Source organism: Sparassis crispa, assembly GCF_003851025.1.
Source record: "Sparassis crispa DNA, contig_000007F, whole genome shotgun sequence".
Classification (NCBI taxonomy): domain Eukaryota; kingdom Fungi; phylum Basidiomycota; class Agaricomycetes; order Polyporales; family Sparassidaceae; genus Sparassis; species Sparassis crispa.
The window spans coordinates 549,691-569,339 of record NW_020939754.1 but is presented as its reverse complement, the minus strand read 5'-3'; the positions used below and the strand labels follow the sequence as shown (position 1 = coordinate 569,339).

The window sequence follows — 19,649 nt, the reverse complement described above, 5'->3', positions numbered from 1 at the left end:
GCAGATACTTATAGGGGGAAAACATACATACCTGCCACCGTATCGACTTACACCATTTTTCCTCCCGCCCACAAACTCGCGTGCAGCGTGTTTACGGTGCATCGTAGCGACTGGAAAGTCTACCCATGACTGTGGACGAATAGGATGCCCCGAGAGCCGACGGGCCCTCCAAGAAGGGGACAAAACTCCGATACGGGGAATCGAACCCGGAGCCACCGCGATGTATTTAAGAATGAAAGGCGGCAATGTTAGCCGTTAAACCATATCAGATTTAGACCCGATTGGTTACCTAATTTAGAATCAAACGAAGCGGCGTGTTGAGGCCACAAAGCACCACTTTCCTCTTCTCCCTTACATTCACGACGGCGAACACATTCGCGATCACGCGACGTACTCTTGCAACGCCCTCCGAAACCTCTATCCCCCAGTCTCGCGACCCCGGTGCATCGGTCGCTAACGAATTCTGACTTACTACCATGATGGACGCCTCGTCGCATCCTCGAACTCGCGGTCTACGCATCAATGGTGCTTCAGGTGGATCTCGCAGTCAATCCAAGAACCGGAAGTGGGTTGCCGGAGAACCGTCCGGCAGTGGCAGCCATAGCAGCAACGGTGAAAGGTGGGAGCGGGGTGGCCATCGGAAAGCCCGTGGCGCAAGCAGAGGAAACCGTCCCGGGCGGACGCCTACTCCTCCCAGCGCAAATACTGCCATCCATGAGGATGCAGCCGATATTACTGACGACGATCGGAGTGGCGAGGACGAATTGGACGACGAGGAGCACCGTACCCATGAGCCACAGACTCTGGAAGAGCGCGAGAGATTCTACCAAGAAGTACGCTACTGGTTCAATCGTGTGACATGGAGCAGCTTATTTTCTTTCAGCTCGTGAAAGCACGCGATTCCGAACGCAATAGAGCAATTGCTGAGGGCAAGATGGATGACCCGACAGTCTCGAAACGTTTGGATGAAGCCATCACCATTGTTGGAACGTGCATGGATATGTGTCCTAGATTCGAGAGGTATCGCCGTGAACGCGAAAATAATCTGGACAGATGGGAAGTGGTATGTTCCCTCATCTGTTCATCGTTGAGACACGCGAGAAGCCCTTTTCTGGTTTAATTACAGGTTCCTGGCACGAAACGTGTAGATCACAAGCGTGCTGTGAAGATTTACGAACGTGGCGCCGGCGACAAGTCTATTCCCTCTGACATCCGACCTCCTCCGGTACTCAAGGCGCGTCAACAATAGAGTGTACAGCGTCATACCTGCTAAACATACATTTCAGACAACGCTGGACTATCTTTTCCATGATTTGCTTATGAGGGGCGGTTTTGCGGAAACCCACGATTTCATACGTGACCGCTCCCGTGCCGTCAGGAATGATTTCACCTTGCAACACGACAAGGGTCCTATCGCCATCGAATGTCACGACCGTTGTGCTCGCTTCCACATTCTCGCCCTGCATTTGGAACGAGACAACCCTAGGTTTTCTATCGCCTTGGAAGAGCAGCAGCTGATGAATAGTAAGCTTTTTTTGGTCCTCGAAGCGGAGTTGAATTGGTTCATATACGTGCTACAGCGCTACAGACTCTGAAGGAATGCTACGAAGACCAGCGGGGCAACTATCAGGCTCCAACGGAGCTCGAGATGCGCGTGTATCATCGTCTCATCCACATCCGTGACCAGCGGGAACGCCATGAAGAGATTCCTCAAGAAATCACTTCTCACCCGGTCTTCCTGTATACAACGCAATTCCGGCTGCACGTTCAGGCGAAAAGCTCTCCGATTTCGAAAACCTCTACTCTGGTCGTGGACGCGGAAGCGATGCAGATTTTTGGCCAGCTCGTGACCGTACTGCGAGAACAAAACAATGTTGTCATGGTATACCTTGTCGCCTGCATCTTAGAGAGGTTGTTCGGCAAGGATACCATCGAGGATATTGAGGCCATCCGCGGTGCTATGTCGATCCCAGACATTATCGATGGTATATCGCAGCCTCTCACGGGGAATGACGCCGAAGCAGAGGCTTATATCTCGGATGAAGACGCTGTTGAGCCTGCGCTTCCACCACCGATCGACTCAGCTGGAGGTATCTTCGCCTCTGCAGCGAATACGTCCAGACCTCAGTCAGTGTTTGGCCGTGCTTCCGCTACTACGGCTGCTGAAACACCACGCCCTGTGGTATCGGCTTTTGGAAACTTGAAAACAACACCAAATGCATTCGGCACTGCGTCTGTGTTTGGAGGATCCGTGTTAAGCAGCAGTGCGCCGAAGTCGGTGTTTGGTTCTGCCACGTTCCCAACATCCAGCTCTCCAGCTACTTCAGTCTCAGCGCCGCAACTAAGTTCCACAGTATTCGGTGCATCTTCATCCGCACCTGCGAACGTCTCACCAAGTCCGACGTCCGGAGGTTTCGGAAAATCAGCTTTTCCCCCTGCATCTTCCTCCTCCACGCTCAAATCCTCTACGTCGGCGCCCTTCTCCAGACTTAGCGGGTCCTTGCTCACGGCCCCACCACCCATAGCAAGGTCATCCAAGATTTTTGGCCCGCCATTGTTTGCCACGGGTGTTGCATCTGCGCCGACGGCCCCCACAGTCCCTCAGCCGCCCGAAACACCGCATCTCAACCCTTTCGCATCATCATTCACACCTTCTACATCGTCTCTGTTATTTTCAAACATTCCGACTACTACTCCATCGATACCCCCACCTACAGCACCAACACCCCAAGCTGCGCCTACATTCATTACGCCAACGCCGCCAGCTGTGTCTGCATTCGGGATACCCTCACCACCAATTTTGCCCGCCTCCACAACATCAACACCAGTTGTAGCTGCATTCGGGACAACAATACCACCAACTCTGCCTGCATTTGATGCTACCTCCTCGACCCAGGCAACACCGCCATTCAATGCTCCTCCGCCCAATTTCTTTGGCTCGTCTTCTCTCCCGGTATTGGCGACTTCGCCATCTGCGCCTCCCACTCTACCTCCGCCCTCGTCGTCCACACCATCCGTACCTCCAGAAAGCGCACCACTTTCTGCAGGCAACAACGTACCTGCTACTCCCAAGATAATCGAGAGGAGTCAGACTTTATGGGAAATTCCTAGCTCGGCATCGCCACTACGACTGCCAACTGGGATCACAACCTCGACACCTGGTGCCGCTATTCCCCACGCTGAACCAGAACCAGAGTCCCCGATAGCTCCTCCTCCAGTAGACACGTTCAGGCCGATTTCACTTCCCCCTACCCCTACGGCGCGATGGTTTGATCCCAGTTCTCAAAGCAAACTGACAGCTCTATCGAAGAAGCGGTCGCTGCTTGGCTTTGCTCTACAGATACCAGAAGGGACATCCAGCACCATGCTGAGTCCCTTGCCGCTCCCCTCACCAGGGGTGTCGAAGGTATATCAGGAGCTGAACGTGAGCCCTTCTCAGCAGCGAATCTCTCCATCATCGTCCTTCAGCTCCGCCCAAAGTTTGGCGAAGCCAGCGAGCCAGACGAATTTTCAAGTGAACGGACATGTCTCTGCCATGGTCGAAGACAAGGAGGTTCTCGCCCATCTCACGCCTCTAGCGTTGCACTTCCTCCGGAAAAGTCGATTGGTGAAGAGACTGTTTAAGGTATGGAAGAAGAGGACTACCGACACAGCGCTTTGGGAAGAGGCAGTTCTGCGCAGTGAGGCCTACACAGCTAAGGTGCGGCGCGAACGCCTTGCTCGCGGTCAAAGCTCTCCATCGACCAATGGCAAGGAGCCCAACAAAAGACGGAGAGCGTCAGGTGGGGGTTCGCCGGAGACATCGCCGTTCAAGCGTGCCAAGCGACGTGTATCTGCGCGATTTGAAGAACGTCTGACGGATGATCAGCTGGCGCAACGCTTGCAAGAGGTGCATCATCCATCCTTATTGCCCCTGGGCACCCTTGAAGACGGAGTGCTCATATCGTTATTCATTACTTTTATTAGAATCACGAGGAGCACCGGCGACGTTGGGAAAAGGGTTCATTCCTGCGGACAGTCCGTATGCGGTTGAAGGGTGCAAGCCCTCGTGGATTACCCTCGCCAGAATGGCGTCTGTGGCTCACTATGAACCCAGAAAATGACCGGACTGCGATTTGGCTGGAGCACAAGTTCGACGTTCCTGCATCGGGTGTATGGGAGTCCGAGAATACCTTTTCTATTCAAGGATCAACAGCTGTGCAAGATCCGCCATCGCATGGATCGCCTGGGTTGATCGTCTTCGAACGTACACCTCTGGAGGGTATCACAGACGAGCTTGAAAGGTCTGCTTGCGTAATCATAAACGTCTGCCTGTGCTAAGCGTCGTCCTTTACGCAGGAAGATCCGCATTCTGGACGACTGCGCCCGTCTTCGTGAAGTGATCGGTAACCTCCCACAGTCGAACGGTCTTCGTTTTGTGCCATCTCTGTTGGTCATCGTATGGACAGAAGAGGAGCGAACAAAGCCCGAGGTTACTCGGGACTTTGAGGACATGGTTAGTCTAGATGTCATCACAATGCTCAGACACTGAAGCATGATACTCAGACGGCAAAACTAGCTGAGGATGGGGTTATCAAATGCGTGTCCACGTTTTCAATATCTTCGACGTCGACGGACTTGGACAGAAAGTTCAACGAATTCGTAGCCGCGGTTCCTCTGGACGTCAAAGACAAGCTATCAGTATCACTGTCGTGGAAAGGTTAGTGCATTTACTATCTAAGGAGGTATACAAGTTGCTAACTGTGTGTGCCAGACGTGAGCCAGGTGTTCCTCGCATCATTCAGGACGATGGCGTCCGACTGGTTGGACAGTTGCTGGGCCCATGAGACGTGTCAGTCCGCACTGTTTGCTGCTGTTCTACCCACTCATTGCCTTCGTCGTTCAGTCGTTTGGCCTCGCTATCAACATGTCCTGCGTGCTATGGAAGAGTCCCTCAACCACATAATCCGCAGCATTATTCGTCTCTTTGGTCTTACGGCTGATGTCAGTCTCAAAATTCCTGCTGAATTGCAGGTGCCACCGAACATTGGCACAGGTGTGTAGCATCTTTGTACTCATCAGCATTATCTCATACATTCTAGGTTATGCGATGGGACCCTTCCTCGATGCACATGCGCGACTTGCAATCGCAACGGCAGCGGAGGTCCTCGGGGAGCGCAGATCTTCTGCTTGCGTCGTGCCGAAAGCCCTAGTCGAGGCGTTGAGGAGTGAAATCGAGAGGCACCTACAAGCGCACGATGACCACTTGCGGGAGCTCTCAATCGCAAGCCTGCCTATCTCATCTCGAACTTCGCCCAAAAGACGGGCGACAGACGATGTGACCGTTGACAGGTTCGTTCCCTTCGGTTGTATTAACCTAAAAAAACTGCTGAGATGTTCATTTAGCCCACCACCGAGAAGCAAGCGCATGCGATCGTCAAGTTATTCTGGCAATGTTGAGGACGCTCAAGACGGTGTAACCGCCTCGCTGCCGCCTCGCACGTCGAGATCGACTGCAGACATCGCAGATAGGGCAGAGAAGCCCGTTATAACTGCCGCGATGTTGCGCGCGCTCACGCAGGATGTTTTCAAGACTTACGGTCGGAAGTGACCTTTATTCCTAACGTCAGGACCATCTACATATATGTGCTGCTCTCGCATACATTATTATCATCTTGGCTACGTCTCACTTGTACTCTACTCACCGTGCATTGACCTTACTCCTCTGCGCAATTTACATCTGTGTTTTCTGTGCATCTAACAATGCTTGAGACGTACGTATAGATTCGAAACTGGCTAACTTCGGCCTTGGCCAAGAGATGAGATTAGATTGTCTGCAGGGCTGCGGCCCGTTCACCGTCCGCAGTGTCGGCACGCCGCGACTCATTGAAAGGGGCTGGCCTCGTACTGCTACCTCAAGTTCAGGCTTCACAACATTCGAGCGACCAGGGAAGACTGTACCGCCACCACCGCACCCCCATGAATCGTATCGCTTCTCCGCCACCTTCAGGATACATCTCCGGTGAGTATCACCTTCCGGACGCCTTTGGCAGTCAAGATCTTATCGTCGGCCAGGCATCGTCCTCCACGTCGATGCGTACGGTGAACAACTACCTGAGGCCCTCACATACTACAAAGCGCACACACAATACATTGCAATAGGGCGCAGGCCTACCCAACAGAAGGGTGCCTCCGGAGACGATAATCGTGCATTGTTCCGATGCGCTGTGGTTAGCCGGAAGCATGCCAAGATCACCTTTACAGAGTTCGGAAATGTGAGCTATAATCCTGCGTCGTATGCTTGAATTTCACGTCGTCTAGGCCTACATTATTGATCTGCACTCTCATCATGGCACCCACATCCTGAGACCAGGGGACACCGTCTCCAGAATGATTGAACCCGAATCACCTACTGTGTTAGCCGATGGAGATATGCTTACTTTTGGCAAGAGCGTTGGAAAAGACAATTCCCTCGTCCGACCGGTCACTGTCCGCGTGAAGCTTATATTCGGGTCTCAACCCGTGTTAGCTCCTCTTGACTTTGAGGCAACTCCTCAACCTATGGAGAGGGTATCTTCAAGATTTAGCTCGAGGCGTTATGGTATTCCTCTGTCTACCGACGTATCCTCTTCTTCGGACGGCGAATCCGATATCGAAGAGGTGACTGAAGTGGTGTCCCCGCCCTCTTCACTTCTTCCTGTGCAGGCGCCCTGTACGTCCGGCTACTGTTCTTCTCTCGCAACAGGGAGATTGGCGCTACTTCGACGTCTATTGCCACCCATACACTCCTCTTTGAATTCCAGGGACTCGCCTCGTTCTGTCTCTCCAGATGTAGACCATCTCTCGTTCTTCGAAGAGGAGATGACAGATGTTGCCGTCCGGAACTGTGTTCGTGAAGCTTTAGAAATATCCGAACAAGCAGCAGACATCCCGCCGCCGCCTTTTATACGTGACCTTCTGCTAGCTGAGCCGAACGTCGTCGGTGCTTATCCTGACTCACCCATTCGTCCGGTCTCTCCGACGTCGGATGTCCATCCGTCCGTTGAAGAACCATTGGAGATGGCCGTTGACTGTCACAATTATCCAATTTCCGAGAGGGATGACTACATGGATCGCGTACTAGCAGAGGGTTGCGATCTGGATTTCGAGCCGTCGGTGTCAGATTGCAGAACTTCGGTTCAGAACGAGCATTCTCCGTTCATCTCTAATGCAGGGAATGGGGCAGACGACATTACTGAGAGAATAGCTGGGGAAGAATCGTTGCCATTGCCCTCTGTGGAGGTTGGGTTTGGCCAGGGTGTAGCTGAACACGATGAAGGTGTGCATAGCTACCCTACACCGTCCCCAGAACAAGGTCACTGCTGCGTTCCAAGTTGTCGCGGAAATACTGTGGATTCACCTGCAGATGGGGCAGACGCATCCGTTGCCATCGCTTCCCTCGAACGCCAGATCAACAACGCCTGCGTAAGTTTACTTTTTTTTCATGCACTGCTCTTCGCTACTTTATCAGAGAAACTCATGGATACACATCAGGATGACATCACACTGCTTCGTATGACTAGACGTGAAAACGAAGACCTTTTCCAGGAGCACGTCCGTCAAACAAAGGCTCGTTTGGACGACCTGCGCGATCACATGGATATTCACATCATGTCAAACGTCCACGTAAATACTTCAAATCTCACAAATATGCAATCACGTCTGGACGGTCTACAGGAGAAGATGGAACACATGGAGTCACGCCTCGCTAGCAAAGATCAATGTACAGTAGAGCCAGAAGTTGAGATTGACGGCCACAAGGCATTATTGGAAGGTTTGTCCCTGTGTTATGGTCCTCTGAACCAGAAATGCTCATCACTCCTTCCCATGAGTAGAAGTAAGAGCTTTACGAGAAGAGACTGCTCAACAGATAGCTATTGAATTCGAGGCCATAAAAGCGGCTCGTCTTGACGCTGAAGCCGCCGTCACTAAAGCGGTTGCGGACGCACAACTCCAAATGGTCAGTCTTCGCATCTTCCGTAACGAGGGGAGAGTAGCTTCTCACAGTCTACAGGCTGCGAGCCGCATGAAACGCAAGTTTTCGGACCTTGAAGACACACAAGACTCACACTCCGTGCAAGACAATGGTAGCCCGAGCGAGCGACCGGTCATACAACTGTCGAAACGCCGGAAGACTATGAAGGTTGTATCTAGGATCGCCCAGACAGCTACTGTTGCTACTGTTGGTGCGATTGCAGCGTGGGCTGCTTTGGCGTTTGCTTGAGGCAGTGGTGTTAGACTGGGGGGAGGCCAGGAAGATACGGACTTGAGAGTGCATGCCCGAATTCTTGTAGCTTTCTCGTTCTCTGTACACAAAGTGTATGTATGATTATGGCACAGGAAATATGATATTGTATAGTAATTATTCGCTATGTTGCGATGTCTCTGATTCTTCTCTCTGGCCTGCGCATTGATCATCCAGAGCAAATTTCAGAGAATGCGTTCTTGAACACTTGCCTACCTTGGCCGCGCGCGAGCGCGTGCGGCAGATTTCCTTGTTAATCTTGCCGCCGGGCCACTTTACCGTTAAACACTCCTTTGACACTGCCTGAATGGAGCCTTCACCAAGTTCCTCGTCACAAATGCCCGACAAAAAGAAACCCATTGTCATCATAACTATCGGCATGGCCGGGGCCGGCAAGTCTACGTTCGTGCAGCGCATAAACTCCTACCTGCATTCCTTGGACCCACCGTCTCCGCCGTACATCCTCAACCTGGATCCCGCCGTAACGCACCTTCCGTTCGAAGCGAACATTGACATACGGGATACTATCAACTATCACGAGGTCATGAAGCAGTGTGTGGCCATTCCACCTTGCTCGTCCGTCACGCTCAAGTAGTGGCTTGCATGCTCCAAGGTACAACCTCGGTCCCAATGGAGGGATCCTAACTGCGCTGAATCTGTTCACCACTAAGTTTGACCAAGTGCTGGACCTGGTGGAGAAGCGAGCGGAGACCGTGGAGTGGGTCTCAACCGGTTTCCGGTATCGGTGTCATAAATACTGATGTTCGTCTCTCCAGCTATGTGATCTTGGATACTCCAGGACAAATCGAGATATTCACTTGGTCCGCCTCTGGAGCGATCATTACAGATGCTATAGCCTCTAGTCTGCCAACCGTTGTGGCGTATATCATCGACACGCCTCGGACTACTGCACCGGCTACCTTCATGTCGAATATGCTTTATGCTTGTAGGTGCGCGAATTTTATCTCACAAGAGGATTGTGCACAGGTTGTCTATCCAAGATGCTTCTGGAGCATGTTGTCGACGCGTTCCAGCCGTTGCGTTCCAGCTGCTGCATGCGTCCGGGAAGTACGAAGTTGTGTTCCTAGTAGTACTTTAGTGCTTCCAAGCATCCCCTCTTCCTTGCCTACTGTGTGACATCTGACTGCCTGTTTTTATCAGCATCCTTTACAAAACAAAATTGCCTTTCATCCTGGTTTTTAACAAAACCGATGCGCAGCCCCACGAGTTCGCGATCGAGTGGATGCATGACTTTGAGGCATTCCAAGAGGCGCTAGCATCCCATAGTGGGACGACCGATGATGAGGGGGAGCCGACGTACATGAACAGTTTGATGAACAGCATGAGCCTTGTGCTCGATGAATTTTACAAGCAACTGAGGGTATGTCTACGGCGTCGTACTCTGATGCCCTAAGTTTTTATATTGATGTTGTTTCCGATTATAAGGCTGTAGGTGTCTCCAGTATGACAGGCGCTGGTATCAAGGAGTTTTTCGATGCCGTGGAGGAATCTCGCACAGAATATGAAAAGTGAGTGTCGTAAGCCCCTGATGCTATAATGCGCGCGTGGTTGTGAGACAGCGTCCATGTCGTAACCTGACTTGAACCTGATATTGTTTGCGCGTTTCTCCTTAGGGAATATTTACCGGAACTGGTACGCGCCCGCGCTGTCAAAGAGGAGACGCTCCGGGTTGCTAAGACAGACTCGATGAACCGCTTGATGAAAGACCTCGCGATTGACCGTGCTCAAAATCCTAATATAGCCCTACAGGACCGGTGGGAGGATGAAGAAGACGATGATGACACCGAGATCAACATCATTGACCGCAGTAAGTCATCATCGATCGTTGGTGGAGTTGCTACTGAGGGAATTTTCCAACACCTGCAGGTGAAGAGCCATACCCCGGTCAATATATTGATGTTACAAGAATGCGCCGGGGAGATGAGGAGACTATAGCATGGCCTCGGCCTGGTTAAAGTAAGGAACTTTGCGGTCAAATTTCTTCCTCATCGTTAATGCATTGTACACACCAGCACCCGATGCTCTAATAGTAATACCGTAAAATTAGCTGGAACGTGATACGGCATGTACGACGGAGCTACGCAACGCCGATCCTCCCAGTATTGCTTTTCAGTGGCTGGGTCGGCCTTCATTAGTATGAAACTCACCCTTACTTTGTCGCAAGTAATACTTCCGCTTTCATTAGGATATGAAAAATCCAATTGTCGTGCTGCAATACCCTGCGTGATCTGCGTCTTCTCCGCGTTGATTGTAGAGGTCATTTGGTTATAGTACCACTTTCCCCCCATGTTTTCGAGGACCATCAACATTTTCAACGGTGATCTTGAGTAGCGCTGCTTTCTGGGCGGGTTGTCTCGCCGGGTCGAGCACTTCTCCATATATAAATTATTACTTGGTATGAAGGGGATTTTTGTGGAGGTAAACGCAGACAGAGCAGTCCTGGTAATGTCGCAATACATAGAGATTCTTACAAGTCACCGCGAGGAGGACGGTGTGGTGTTCAATTGTTTTCCGTGGCGGGTCTGACGGTTGCCGTCCGCACTGCATCAATATTGCCGTATTTGGCGAACGATCGATTACGTGATCATGCAAACGTCCCAACCGAACGAGAGCTGACCCTCACGCTAACGTTCGCCCGCTCCTTAAATCCCCCCCCTTCACCTCTCCCGCCGCCCTCCTCAACCTTCCCCTCCACGTAGGTCTCTCCATCTGGTGCAGGCTAGTAAGCTCGGTTTCTGATTGAGATGGACCGGTGAAGAATCGTCTCTTCATCTGGCTGTGGCGGTCGCTGACTTCGCTTTCTTCTGCGTGCGTCGTCCCTAGCTATTCGAAGATTGAGAAAGTTGGTGAGTGGATATCTAAAAATTGAGTAGCTCGCCGCTTTGAACTACTGTGTCTGGGTATCTGGCATTGTAGGCGAGGGTGAGTGGCCACACTCTTAGCACTGTACACAGGAGTTCATGTAATTCTGGCCGTTCTCTGCCTTCCCACACTCTGTACAGGTACATACGGTGTGGTATACAAGGCTCGCGACGTCACGAATAACCAGGTAGTTGCCCTGAAGAAGATCAGGCTCGAAGCGGAAGACGAGGGTGTTCCGAGCACAGCCATCAGGGAAATCAGCCTTCTGAAGGAGTTGAAGGACGATCATGTTGTAAGGTGCGCAACAATGTGATTTTAATGGGTTTTTTTTGGTTCTTAGCGATCTTTTTTTCTTGTGTTTTGACGGTATTTCCACGACTGTCAACAATTTATCAATCACTCAATTGCTACTGGATATTTATCATCGCCAGACTATTGGACATTGTTCACGCAGACCAGAAGTTGTACTTGGTGTTCGAATTCCTCGATGTGGACCTGAAACGATACATGGAGAATGCCAATAAGATTGGGAATCCCATCAGCCCCGACATTGTCAAGGCGAGTCCTCTTTCCTGAAACATCAGAGAAATACATTTCTGGGAACGTTTAGCGCTTGTTACGCGTGTCAGACGCGTGTCCGCAGAATGTGTCGCGTCGCAACGCGTTTTGGCAGGGAAAAAAAGCAGCACGATTGCATTGCGGCACGGTCACGTGATTTCTTTTCCAACATTATCCCGCGCCGCGACCCGTCCAATTTCAGAGTTCCAATTTCAAATCACTCCTTCGTCGTTTCATGTGGATGTTTTACAGTACTGATACCACTTGCAGAAATTTACTCATCAACTGACGTCTGGCTTACTGTACTGCCATTCACATCGAATACTCCATCGTGATCTCAAGCCCCAGAATTTGCTGATTGACAAGTATGACAACCTCAAACTTGCCGACTTCGGTCTAGCTAGGGCATTTGGCATCCCGATGAGAACTTACACGCACGAGGTACGAGATGTTTTATACGCTTCAGTCTTCTGTACTGCTTGGAGGTTGCTCACTTGATATCATGCTGGTCTGACGTGTCTCCAACTTTAAGGTTGTCACGTTGTGGTACCGTGCACCCGAAGTTCTACTAGGATCTCGTCACTACTCGACCGCTATCGACATGTGGTCTGTGGGCTGCATTTTCGCCGAGATGGTCATGAGAGGACACCCGCTCTTCCCAGGTGATTCGGAGATAGATCAGATCTTCAAAATCTTCAGGTATGAAAGTGCGCCTTCGCGATCCTCCTGCTCGCGATCCCATCCTATCTCTTATCGGGCGAAGCCAACCTGCGGCGTGGCATAGTGCGCAATCGGAGTACTGATTACTGAATTTATATCACAGGGTTTTGGGCACTCCGAATGAAGATTCCTGGCCAGGGGTCGAACAGCTTCCGGACTACAAGCCAACATTCCCTCACTGGTCTGCACAAGATTTGGCTGACCATGTGCCGACACTTGATGACGACGGCATGGACCTCTTGAAAGTGCGTCATACATAAACATCGGTGGTTGTTGGACTGAGCTTTGGTTGACCCTAGCTGATGTTGACTTATGATACCGCCAAACGCATTTCAGGTGCGCTTACTCCAATTTACTTTGTAGTTCAAGAGCTAATTCATACGCCAACCCCTTTCAGCGAAACGCACTCTCGTTCATCCCTACTTCGCAGATTTCAACACTTAAACGCACCATCGTCGCATCACTGTACTATCGCGCATCATCTCCATCTTCACTCCATTCGCTTGCTGTTCGCATCATCGCTTGTCCTTTCTCGCTACGCAATGATATCAATATTCGTTACCTTACAGAAACATATTGTGCTCCGGCGCATCATCCGTCCCACCCCCTTTGCATGACATGACATCGTTATTTCTTGGCCCGGCATTCCTTCCCCACGCTCTGCAGTCATACCAGTGTGCTCGTACGTTCGAATTTTGAATTTGTCGTCTGAGTGTTTGTAACTTTCGGGCCTGAAAGGCATCCGTAGGGGCCAGGATCCCTGACTGCGTGTCAGGAGGGTGGTAGCCCATTACAACTATGTTCGCATTTTTTTGAACAGCGATAGAAGATTCAGCCGGATATAGATGCAATCGCCAGCGTCCATACATCACAAGCCCCAGAAAAGTGATACAACATAACGTCACAACAGACAACTGGTATGCCCAAACGAACGATAAAGGAATGAGTCCAAGGGTTAAGGTTCTGGTTCAAAGGAGTGGTAACGCAAAGCAACACAATGTTCTTAAATATTCAGAAGGGCACACGAACAACGAAAGCAGACACGCATTAGCTTACAACGGACCCACCCCAGGTAGAGTGAAGTCGGGGAAGTTCGGCCAGTTGCCAAGCTCGGCGGGGTCTCCGCCAATGCGGACCCAGTTGGAGGTAGAGGGCGTCGGGCCGTCAAGGACGAACAACTGGAACCAGCCGGGGGGCGAGACGTACGTATTCGGCGGTGCTGTGACCGTGCAAGTGTTGCCCTGGCACGAGAACTCGGGGAAGAGGATCCTTCCGTCCATCATGTTTCCTGAGAAAAGAGAATGAAAAACTGCAGCTGATTTCCTTTACAAGCAAGACGAACCATGGGTACTGGATGTGGCTGCGAAAGAACCTGATAAGTGACAGAGCCAAAGTATGAATAATGAAGACTCACCAGCGACTAGAGAGACCCTCATCGTGTCGGTCGTACCTTGGTAGAGGCTGACTGTGATGGTATACGTGCCACCATAGTCCCAGTCATTCTCCGCCACCGTGAAGTTGGGCTGCTTTAGTCCTGTGACCAAGTACGGCGGAATATACACCTCGATTCTCATTTCTTCGGGGTATCCCGGAGTCTGCGGGTCACTTCCAGAGATGAGAACCCTACCGTCAGGAAGAAGCTAGGAGTCATTGGGGTTGAGACAGCGAGAAGATGAATTGAGGCAATAATCACATACAGTGGCCTCCGAATGGTACATGCGAGCGACGATGGTGGTGTTGAGTATAGATATACGCTGGCTGACTGGCTTGGAAGGGTCGTAGAGCAAGGCATTGTAGTTAGGATTAGATCCGAGACCAAAGCCAGCAACTCCAGCTTGAGCACCGTTGACGATGAGGAACGTTCCATCGGGAAGTGCTGTCGATGGAGATCAGAGGCAACGAACACAGGCGTTGCAAGGAGGTGACTCACTAGCCTGTAGGAAGCATCGCGTACAAGAATTAAACATGAACGAACTGGATACAGCGTTAGAATGCTCACAATGCATGTCATCACTCGCTTGGAGGGCTAGAGGTGGATTAGCCTACAGCAGTATTGTTGCGTGAACATAGTGACGGTGACGTACCATTCTCTCGATCGTCCATTCAGGGTTCTCAGCCTCCGGCACGATACTGACGCAATTGTCAAGGGCGATACCGAAGTTAGACCCACCACAGATGAGAAGTGTCACAGGATCAGTGTAGGGTGCGTATTGTGGGAAAAGAACGGCGGTCGCTTCCATCGGATATGTTCTACCAGCAAGGAAACTGGTAACGGATCCGGGCATGTTGGGCAGCACCTGCACAGTGTCGAGCGTCACAGGGTCGAGGATTCGCGCTTCGTTGTAATAGCCTGCAACAACTGCGGTAAGCCCACATGAAACCTTGAGTTTGCGAAAGGACCCACCGATGAAGATGCGTCCACTTGGAAGGACGTGCAGGAATGGATAGAGGTTGTTCGGATCGGTACGATTTAAATAGTCCAGGAACATATACGTGGGTCCTCCTGCCGGCGTGGGTAGTATCTCTAAGGTGGGTTCGGGTGCACCATTGCTTCCAACTTCACCACCCACCACGAGAATGCTTCCATTCGACAGCAGAAGAGCAGAAGGATACCAACGCCCACGCTGTTAGCATGGGGGGATAAGCGTATGCCAACAGAAATTATCCTAGAAAAACCGTACCTGCAGACTGAGTTCCTCGTAATTTTCCTCCCAGTCATTTGTTCCGTTGACACCGGGGCTGCCGTCCGGAGTATACAGTCTGACACCGTAGGTACTCTCCAGACTCCATCCGCCGACATTGATCTGCCTGGCGCCTCTATCGGGTAAAACAATGGATCCGGAACAGAAGACATCTGTCTTCACGTGCATCGTGCGCCATGCCAACTCGAAGTTATTGGTGAGCGAGAGGTCCAGTTCATATGCGCCCGTTGAGTTAGCATATTCGCTCGTACCATATTTCTCAACGAAGGAGATCTTATTGTTGATCCCAAGTGTTGCAACAAGGGGAACCACAAGGCCACCAATGAGGAACTAAAAGTGGATTATTGATGCACAAAGTCGATGAACAACTTCAACATATTTGCATACCTCGTACCACCCGGTAACTTCAGGTGTGTTCCAGGTATTCAAGGATCCATTCCAGTAGTAGAGCTAGGATCAGAAAAGATATGAGCGGCATCTCCCAGGTCAATAAGAATAATAGAATATACCTGCAATCTCTCCGGACCTCCGCACAGGTGAATCGGGTCCCCAGAACACGCCATGGAACAGTCTGAAGCTGCTGAAAAGCCGGGACTATTGGCAGCAACATCAGACACGTCTCCGCACCCTGAAATGGATTTTAGACCATACTACTCCAAGGGAGGAAACTGAACACTTACAGCATTCATTGCCGTACTCGAGGCCAGCAGCGGGATAGCCGAACAGAGCACACTGGTTTAAGCATGCTTCAACCGTATTGTTATCGGTCCAGATGTTCTGATAGGGGAATGTTCTGTTCGCTCCTGGTTCTCTACGAAGTATAGTTCAATATATGCGCTTCAATAAGGCTCAGAATGCATCAACTCACTCAAGACATCCTTGGTACTGCCACTCTCCAGGAAGACTAGTGTTCAGAGTAATTGGAACGGGGTATACGGTCACGTTCCCAGTCGAGGTGTACACCTCCAGTGTAGGTCAATAAAAATTGCGATAATCGATTTCCGAAGTGCTCACCGAGAGGGCGTTCGGCCCGCCACAAGCTTCCCTGTATGGCAGTTAGCATACCGTATGTGGAACATATGCGAGTGTAACCCACGTGGCATTTGCCCCACATCCCATGTCGCAAGAGGATTCCCCGGCGGTAACAGCGCCGTTGACCAAATCATCCGCGCAGACTGTAGGACACAAACCGTCGGGCTCCAATCTGACTATATTACACTGCGGAGAACTCACAGCATTGAACGCTGTACTCCATTGCAGCCAGCGTATAGTTCTGTGCCGCGCAACCCTCGATACATATTTCAACGGTGAGATTCTGGTTGTCCGGAAATTCATAGCTCATCACGCGACCGTATGCATTATCCCTGTAAAGCTCTCTAAGTGAGACATAATCCTGTAGAAAGGGTAACTTACACATAGCAAGCAGCGTATGCCCAAGGATATAGCAGTCCGCTGGTCACTGGATACACAGGAGAGCTGGATCCTCCACCGCCGCCACCGCCACCGGGAGGTGATGTTGGAGGAGGCACAGTACCCGTATAGTTGTACATCTGTTGAAAGTAAACTACCTGTGCTTATGGTCCTAATAATACCCTACTTACGTTGAGCGCGTCGGGACCACCGCAGTATTCGGAGCTGTTTCCGGCACATGGCATGTCGCAGCTCGACAACGAGATTGGCGCACCACCATTCCCCAAATTTGCGCCACAGACTGTACAAGTAATCGTATGTTATTTTGACCTTAAAGCTGGATGGAAGGGACATACAGCATTGGGCTGCATATTCAATCCCAGCGAAAGGATAGCCGGCATTGTAGCACGCACTTGTGCAAGATTCGACAGTAACCGATCCTTGAGTACCTATCTGCGCACTGAGAGTACGGTTGTTGACCGAGTCACTGGAACGGGTCATTTCATTTATGTTTTGTGAGCGTGAGATACGATGGCTTACCTGTAGCAACCGAGCGAGACCCACAACCCCACACTAGGGACAGTGATGGGTGGCGCAGGTGGTTGAGCACCACTCCAGTACAGGCTCAAACGGTCTAATCGTGCATGTTCAGATAAGCCAACGATAGAACACGAAGGGATTACCTGCAGCACCGCACGTCTCGTTAGCGTTCCCGGTGCAGGCGTAGTTACACTCTGTGGCAGTGGTGTTAATACCCCCGTTTTCAAGACCGTTCCCACAATCTAGAATACAGAAGTCGGTATTCGAAGACGAGGCGCAGGAGAAGATGGCCTACAGCACTCCTGTGCGTACTCGACACCGGCATAAACGTACGAGTCGGCTATACAGAAGCTGACGCATGACTCGACAGTCATATTTGTGGTGTCGGTATAGGTCGATCCAGTAAGGGTGCGAGATGCGGGATTGTCGCTGCATACTACAGCTTAAGTTGGTCCAATCCCAGAAATGTCTGTATACGAACGTATAACATCCTTGAGACGTCCAACTTGCCGGAAGATTTGGTCCTGAAACACTTTGACGACGGCGCAAGTGAGAACCGGCGCGAACATGAGAAGCTGGAACCTAACAGAAAAGTGGAGGATGAGCGCAAAGTCATCCCAAGAGAAGCTTCGATAGACGTACGACGGGTAGTAAAAGAGCGACTGCTGCAGCATACAAAAGGAGGGTGCCCATGTTGCAGCCTCAGAACCCGGAGATCAAAGAATCCTGCAACGATTGTGCCATTTCCCTCGGGATCCTTTTATACACATTATCGTTTGTCCGTACAACATTGACATTGAGGGACATGGCAGCACGAGGATCGCAAGAGATTATGTCAGTAATCTGACAGTGCCCCGCCCTCGGGGCCTCTGTTCCCTCTGTTAGTCAAAGAAGGAAGAATCCCGCGGAACACTGTTTCTTGGGCGGCAAATGGCCCACCTCCTATAAGCAGGACTGAATGAGGCGCTTGCAGTTTGAAGTATTCCGAATTCTACTTCTTCACAGCATCCTCAACTGTCAGAGTATTACGCTCCTTGAAGCAGTTGGACCAATCACCATGTAACAAGAAGACGCAGGAAGACGTGCGATGAGAAAAGCATCGACTCCAGTCAGGGTGGTGATTGGAGGGTACTAACATCAGCGGCATCTAGCGGCGTGAGCGTCGGCGTTGTCTGTGCTGCAGCTGCAGACCTGGTACCTATCAATACAGAGCACTGAGCACATAGGCATGGATGCATGGAATGTCGATCAGTGATGCAGGAGGGAGGATGAGTTTATTCAGAAAGCCGCCGCGGGAAAATAAACCCCCTTCCCTCGGAACTGCTGAAGATAAAAATGCGAAGACGGAAAGAAATCTATCAATGGGCGCCAAAGACGGCATCGACCACTGACACCGACAACCACCATATTGCTCGCCATGTCGCACAGGGCGTACCATGTCGGCGTCAACATTGGAGACGACGAGCAACAGCCGGCTGCCGAATTGTGGTGTGTGCCATCTCTTTGGCTCGGCACGCAAGATGCCCGCTTGATACGAAGCTTCTTCACATCACCTTAACAATGACATGACACCACTGCTCGTCGCGGTAGGCGATGAGCAGCACCCGATGAACAACATTGGTACGCGTCGGCTGGGCGCTGGCATGAGTCGCTGTGTCGCCCACCCAGGAGACCGCTGTTAAACGTTGACAGATGAGCGTCTTTGATTTTTTTCGGAGCCATCACGAAATTACCAAAAGCAGGAGTGTTTCTGTGTAAACCGAGTTTCTGAATAGACTAATCCGTTTTGCACATATCACAACTCGGTGAAGACTGCGCCACGAGAAATTTCACTGGCATGGCGGCTTCGTCCAGTGAAACATCCATGTACATGGTTGGACTCTTCTGAAATATATCACGGAAGATGAACGACTCACCGATGCGGCAGGTGATCGTGACCATTGACACGACTACCCCACAAATGAATGTTTGCATGTCATTGTAGGTCACGATGACATGACACGTTGAACCAGATGAATCCGTAAATGGGTTGGCAGCGGCCACCAGGATGACGCAACGGAGCGCTCTGGTGGTTCCACAACCGGTAGGCGTTGTAGTCAACGTTCACTTCATGTCATCTGTGACCAGGACTAGATCTACTGAGAATGCCCAGCCTTGTGCGTCGTGCCGTCAGTGCTCCGCTTAGCCCGTTTGACAGAGACGGATGTCAGACGCCCCGCAGAGATTACATCAATCATCGAGTGTGTTCTCTGACAATAAAGCCGCCTGCCCTCAGGCATCGTGGTCAGGTTCATCGATCGGGCGGCCACAGCGTGGTAAGCCATTCATCTGAATCTTGGAGCTTGACCTCTCACATAAGGACATTGCTGCACAACTGTTACGGAGAGTTCGCACTTCACCGTGATACATTACAGAGCACTATATGTCGGTCAAGCGGGCCGAGCGTATAACCAAGAACAAGTGCCATTGTAGAAGGTCTTCTACGCAAATTGATCCGGGGAAGCCATGCGGCATCGTTTCGCGCCACAAGTAGTAGACACGCCAAGACTATCTTCACGCGGAGAATGGATCCA

General features: G+C 51.1%; 5 protein-coding genes and 1 non-coding gene across 6 annotated transcripts; 4 read left to right on the top strand and 2 right to left on the bottom strand.

The window, feature by feature from the left end:
- Nucleotides 1-185: 185 nt before the first annotated feature.
- Nucleotides 186-270, bottom strand: SCP_t0801850. Its single transcript is given in 2 exon segments — nucleotides 186-220; nucleotides 234-270. It is a non-coding gene; the product is annotated as a tRNA-Glu (tRNA).
- A 206-nt stretch (nucleotides 271-476) lies between these two features.
- Nucleotides 477-5,590, top strand: SCP_0801840 (predicted protein; the record flags this gene model as incomplete). The annotated part of the gene is made up of 12 exons (XM_027760776.1): nucleotides 477-833; nucleotides 884-1,063; nucleotides 1,127-1,234; nucleotides 1,287-1,524; nucleotides 1,581-3,889; nucleotides 3,967-4,283; nucleotides 4,339-4,495; nucleotides 4,546-4,699; nucleotides 4,754-4,831; nucleotides 4,886-5,035; nucleotides 5,082-5,331; nucleotides 5,386-5,590. 12 exons carry the CDS (start codon nucleotides 477-479, stop codon nucleotides 5,588-5,590), a joined length of 4,503 nt encoding a protein of 1,500 aa, XP_027616577.1.
- Nucleotides 5,591-5,958: 368 nt separating this feature from the next.
- Nucleotides 5,959-8,242, top strand: SCP_0801830 (hypothetical protein; the record flags this gene model as incomplete). Its single annotated transcript, XM_027760775.1, has 6 exons — nucleotides 5,959-6,001; nucleotides 6,055-6,254; nucleotides 6,301-7,443; nucleotides 7,513-7,792; nucleotides 7,854-7,978; nucleotides 8,033-8,242. 6 exons carry the CDS (start codon nucleotides 5,959-5,961, stop codon nucleotides 8,240-8,242), a joined length of 2,001 nt encoding a protein of 666 aa, XP_027616576.1.
- A 328-nt stretch (nucleotides 8,243-8,570) lies between these two features.
- Nucleotides 8,571-10,239, top strand: SCP_0801820 (GPN-loop GTPase 1; the record flags this gene model as incomplete). The annotated part of the gene is made up of 7 exons (XM_027760774.1): nucleotides 8,571-8,815; nucleotides 8,877-8,981; nucleotides 9,040-9,213; nucleotides 9,425-9,644; nucleotides 9,710-9,792; nucleotides 9,898-10,091; nucleotides 10,151-10,239. 7 exons carry the CDS (start codon nucleotides 8,571-8,573, stop codon nucleotides 10,237-10,239), a joined length of 1,110 nt encoding a protein of 369 aa, XP_027616575.1.
- A 789-nt stretch (nucleotides 10,240-11,028) lies between these two features.
- SCP_0801810 (Cyclin-dependent kinase 1) lies at nucleotides 11,029-12,868 on the top strand (the record flags this gene model as incomplete). The annotated part of the gene is made up of 10 exons (XM_027760773.1): nucleotides 11,029-11,036; nucleotides 11,108-11,130; nucleotides 11,201-11,206; nucleotides 11,287-11,443; nucleotides 11,578-11,704; nucleotides 11,975-12,145; nucleotides 12,237-12,403; nucleotides 12,528-12,669; nucleotides 12,724-12,760; nucleotides 12,822-12,868. The coding sequence occupies 10 exons, from the start codon at nucleotides 11,029-11,031 to the stop codon at nucleotides 12,866-12,868; spliced, it is 885 nt and encodes a 294-aa protein (XP_027616574.1).
- Nucleotides 12,869-13,476: 608 nt separating this feature from the next.
- Nucleotides 13,477-17,769, bottom strand: SCP_0801800 (WSC domain-containing protein; the record flags this gene model as incomplete). The annotated part of the gene is made up of 24 exons (XM_027760772.1): nucleotides 13,477-13,712; nucleotides 13,767-13,784; nucleotides 13,839-14,064; nucleotides 14,122-14,300; nucleotides 14,355-14,358; nucleotides 14,424-14,450; nucleotides 14,509-14,774; nucleotides 14,829-15,048; nucleotides 15,106-15,456; nucleotides 15,514-15,576; nucleotides 15,636-15,754; nucleotides 15,807-15,937; nucleotides 15,995-16,089; nucleotides 16,141-16,171; nucleotides 16,223-16,301; nucleotides 16,360-16,490; nucleotides 16,540-16,676; nucleotides 16,728-16,837; nucleotides 16,893-17,023; nucleotides 17,077-17,170; nucleotides 17,220-17,318; nucleotides 17,372-17,505; nucleotides 17,558-17,658; nucleotides 17,719-17,769. The coding sequence occupies 24 exons, from the start codon at nucleotides 17,767-17,769 to the stop codon at nucleotides 13,477-13,479; spliced, it is 3,033 nt and encodes a 1,010-aa protein (XP_027616573.1).
- Nucleotides 17,770-19,649: the final 1,880 nt, after the last annotated feature.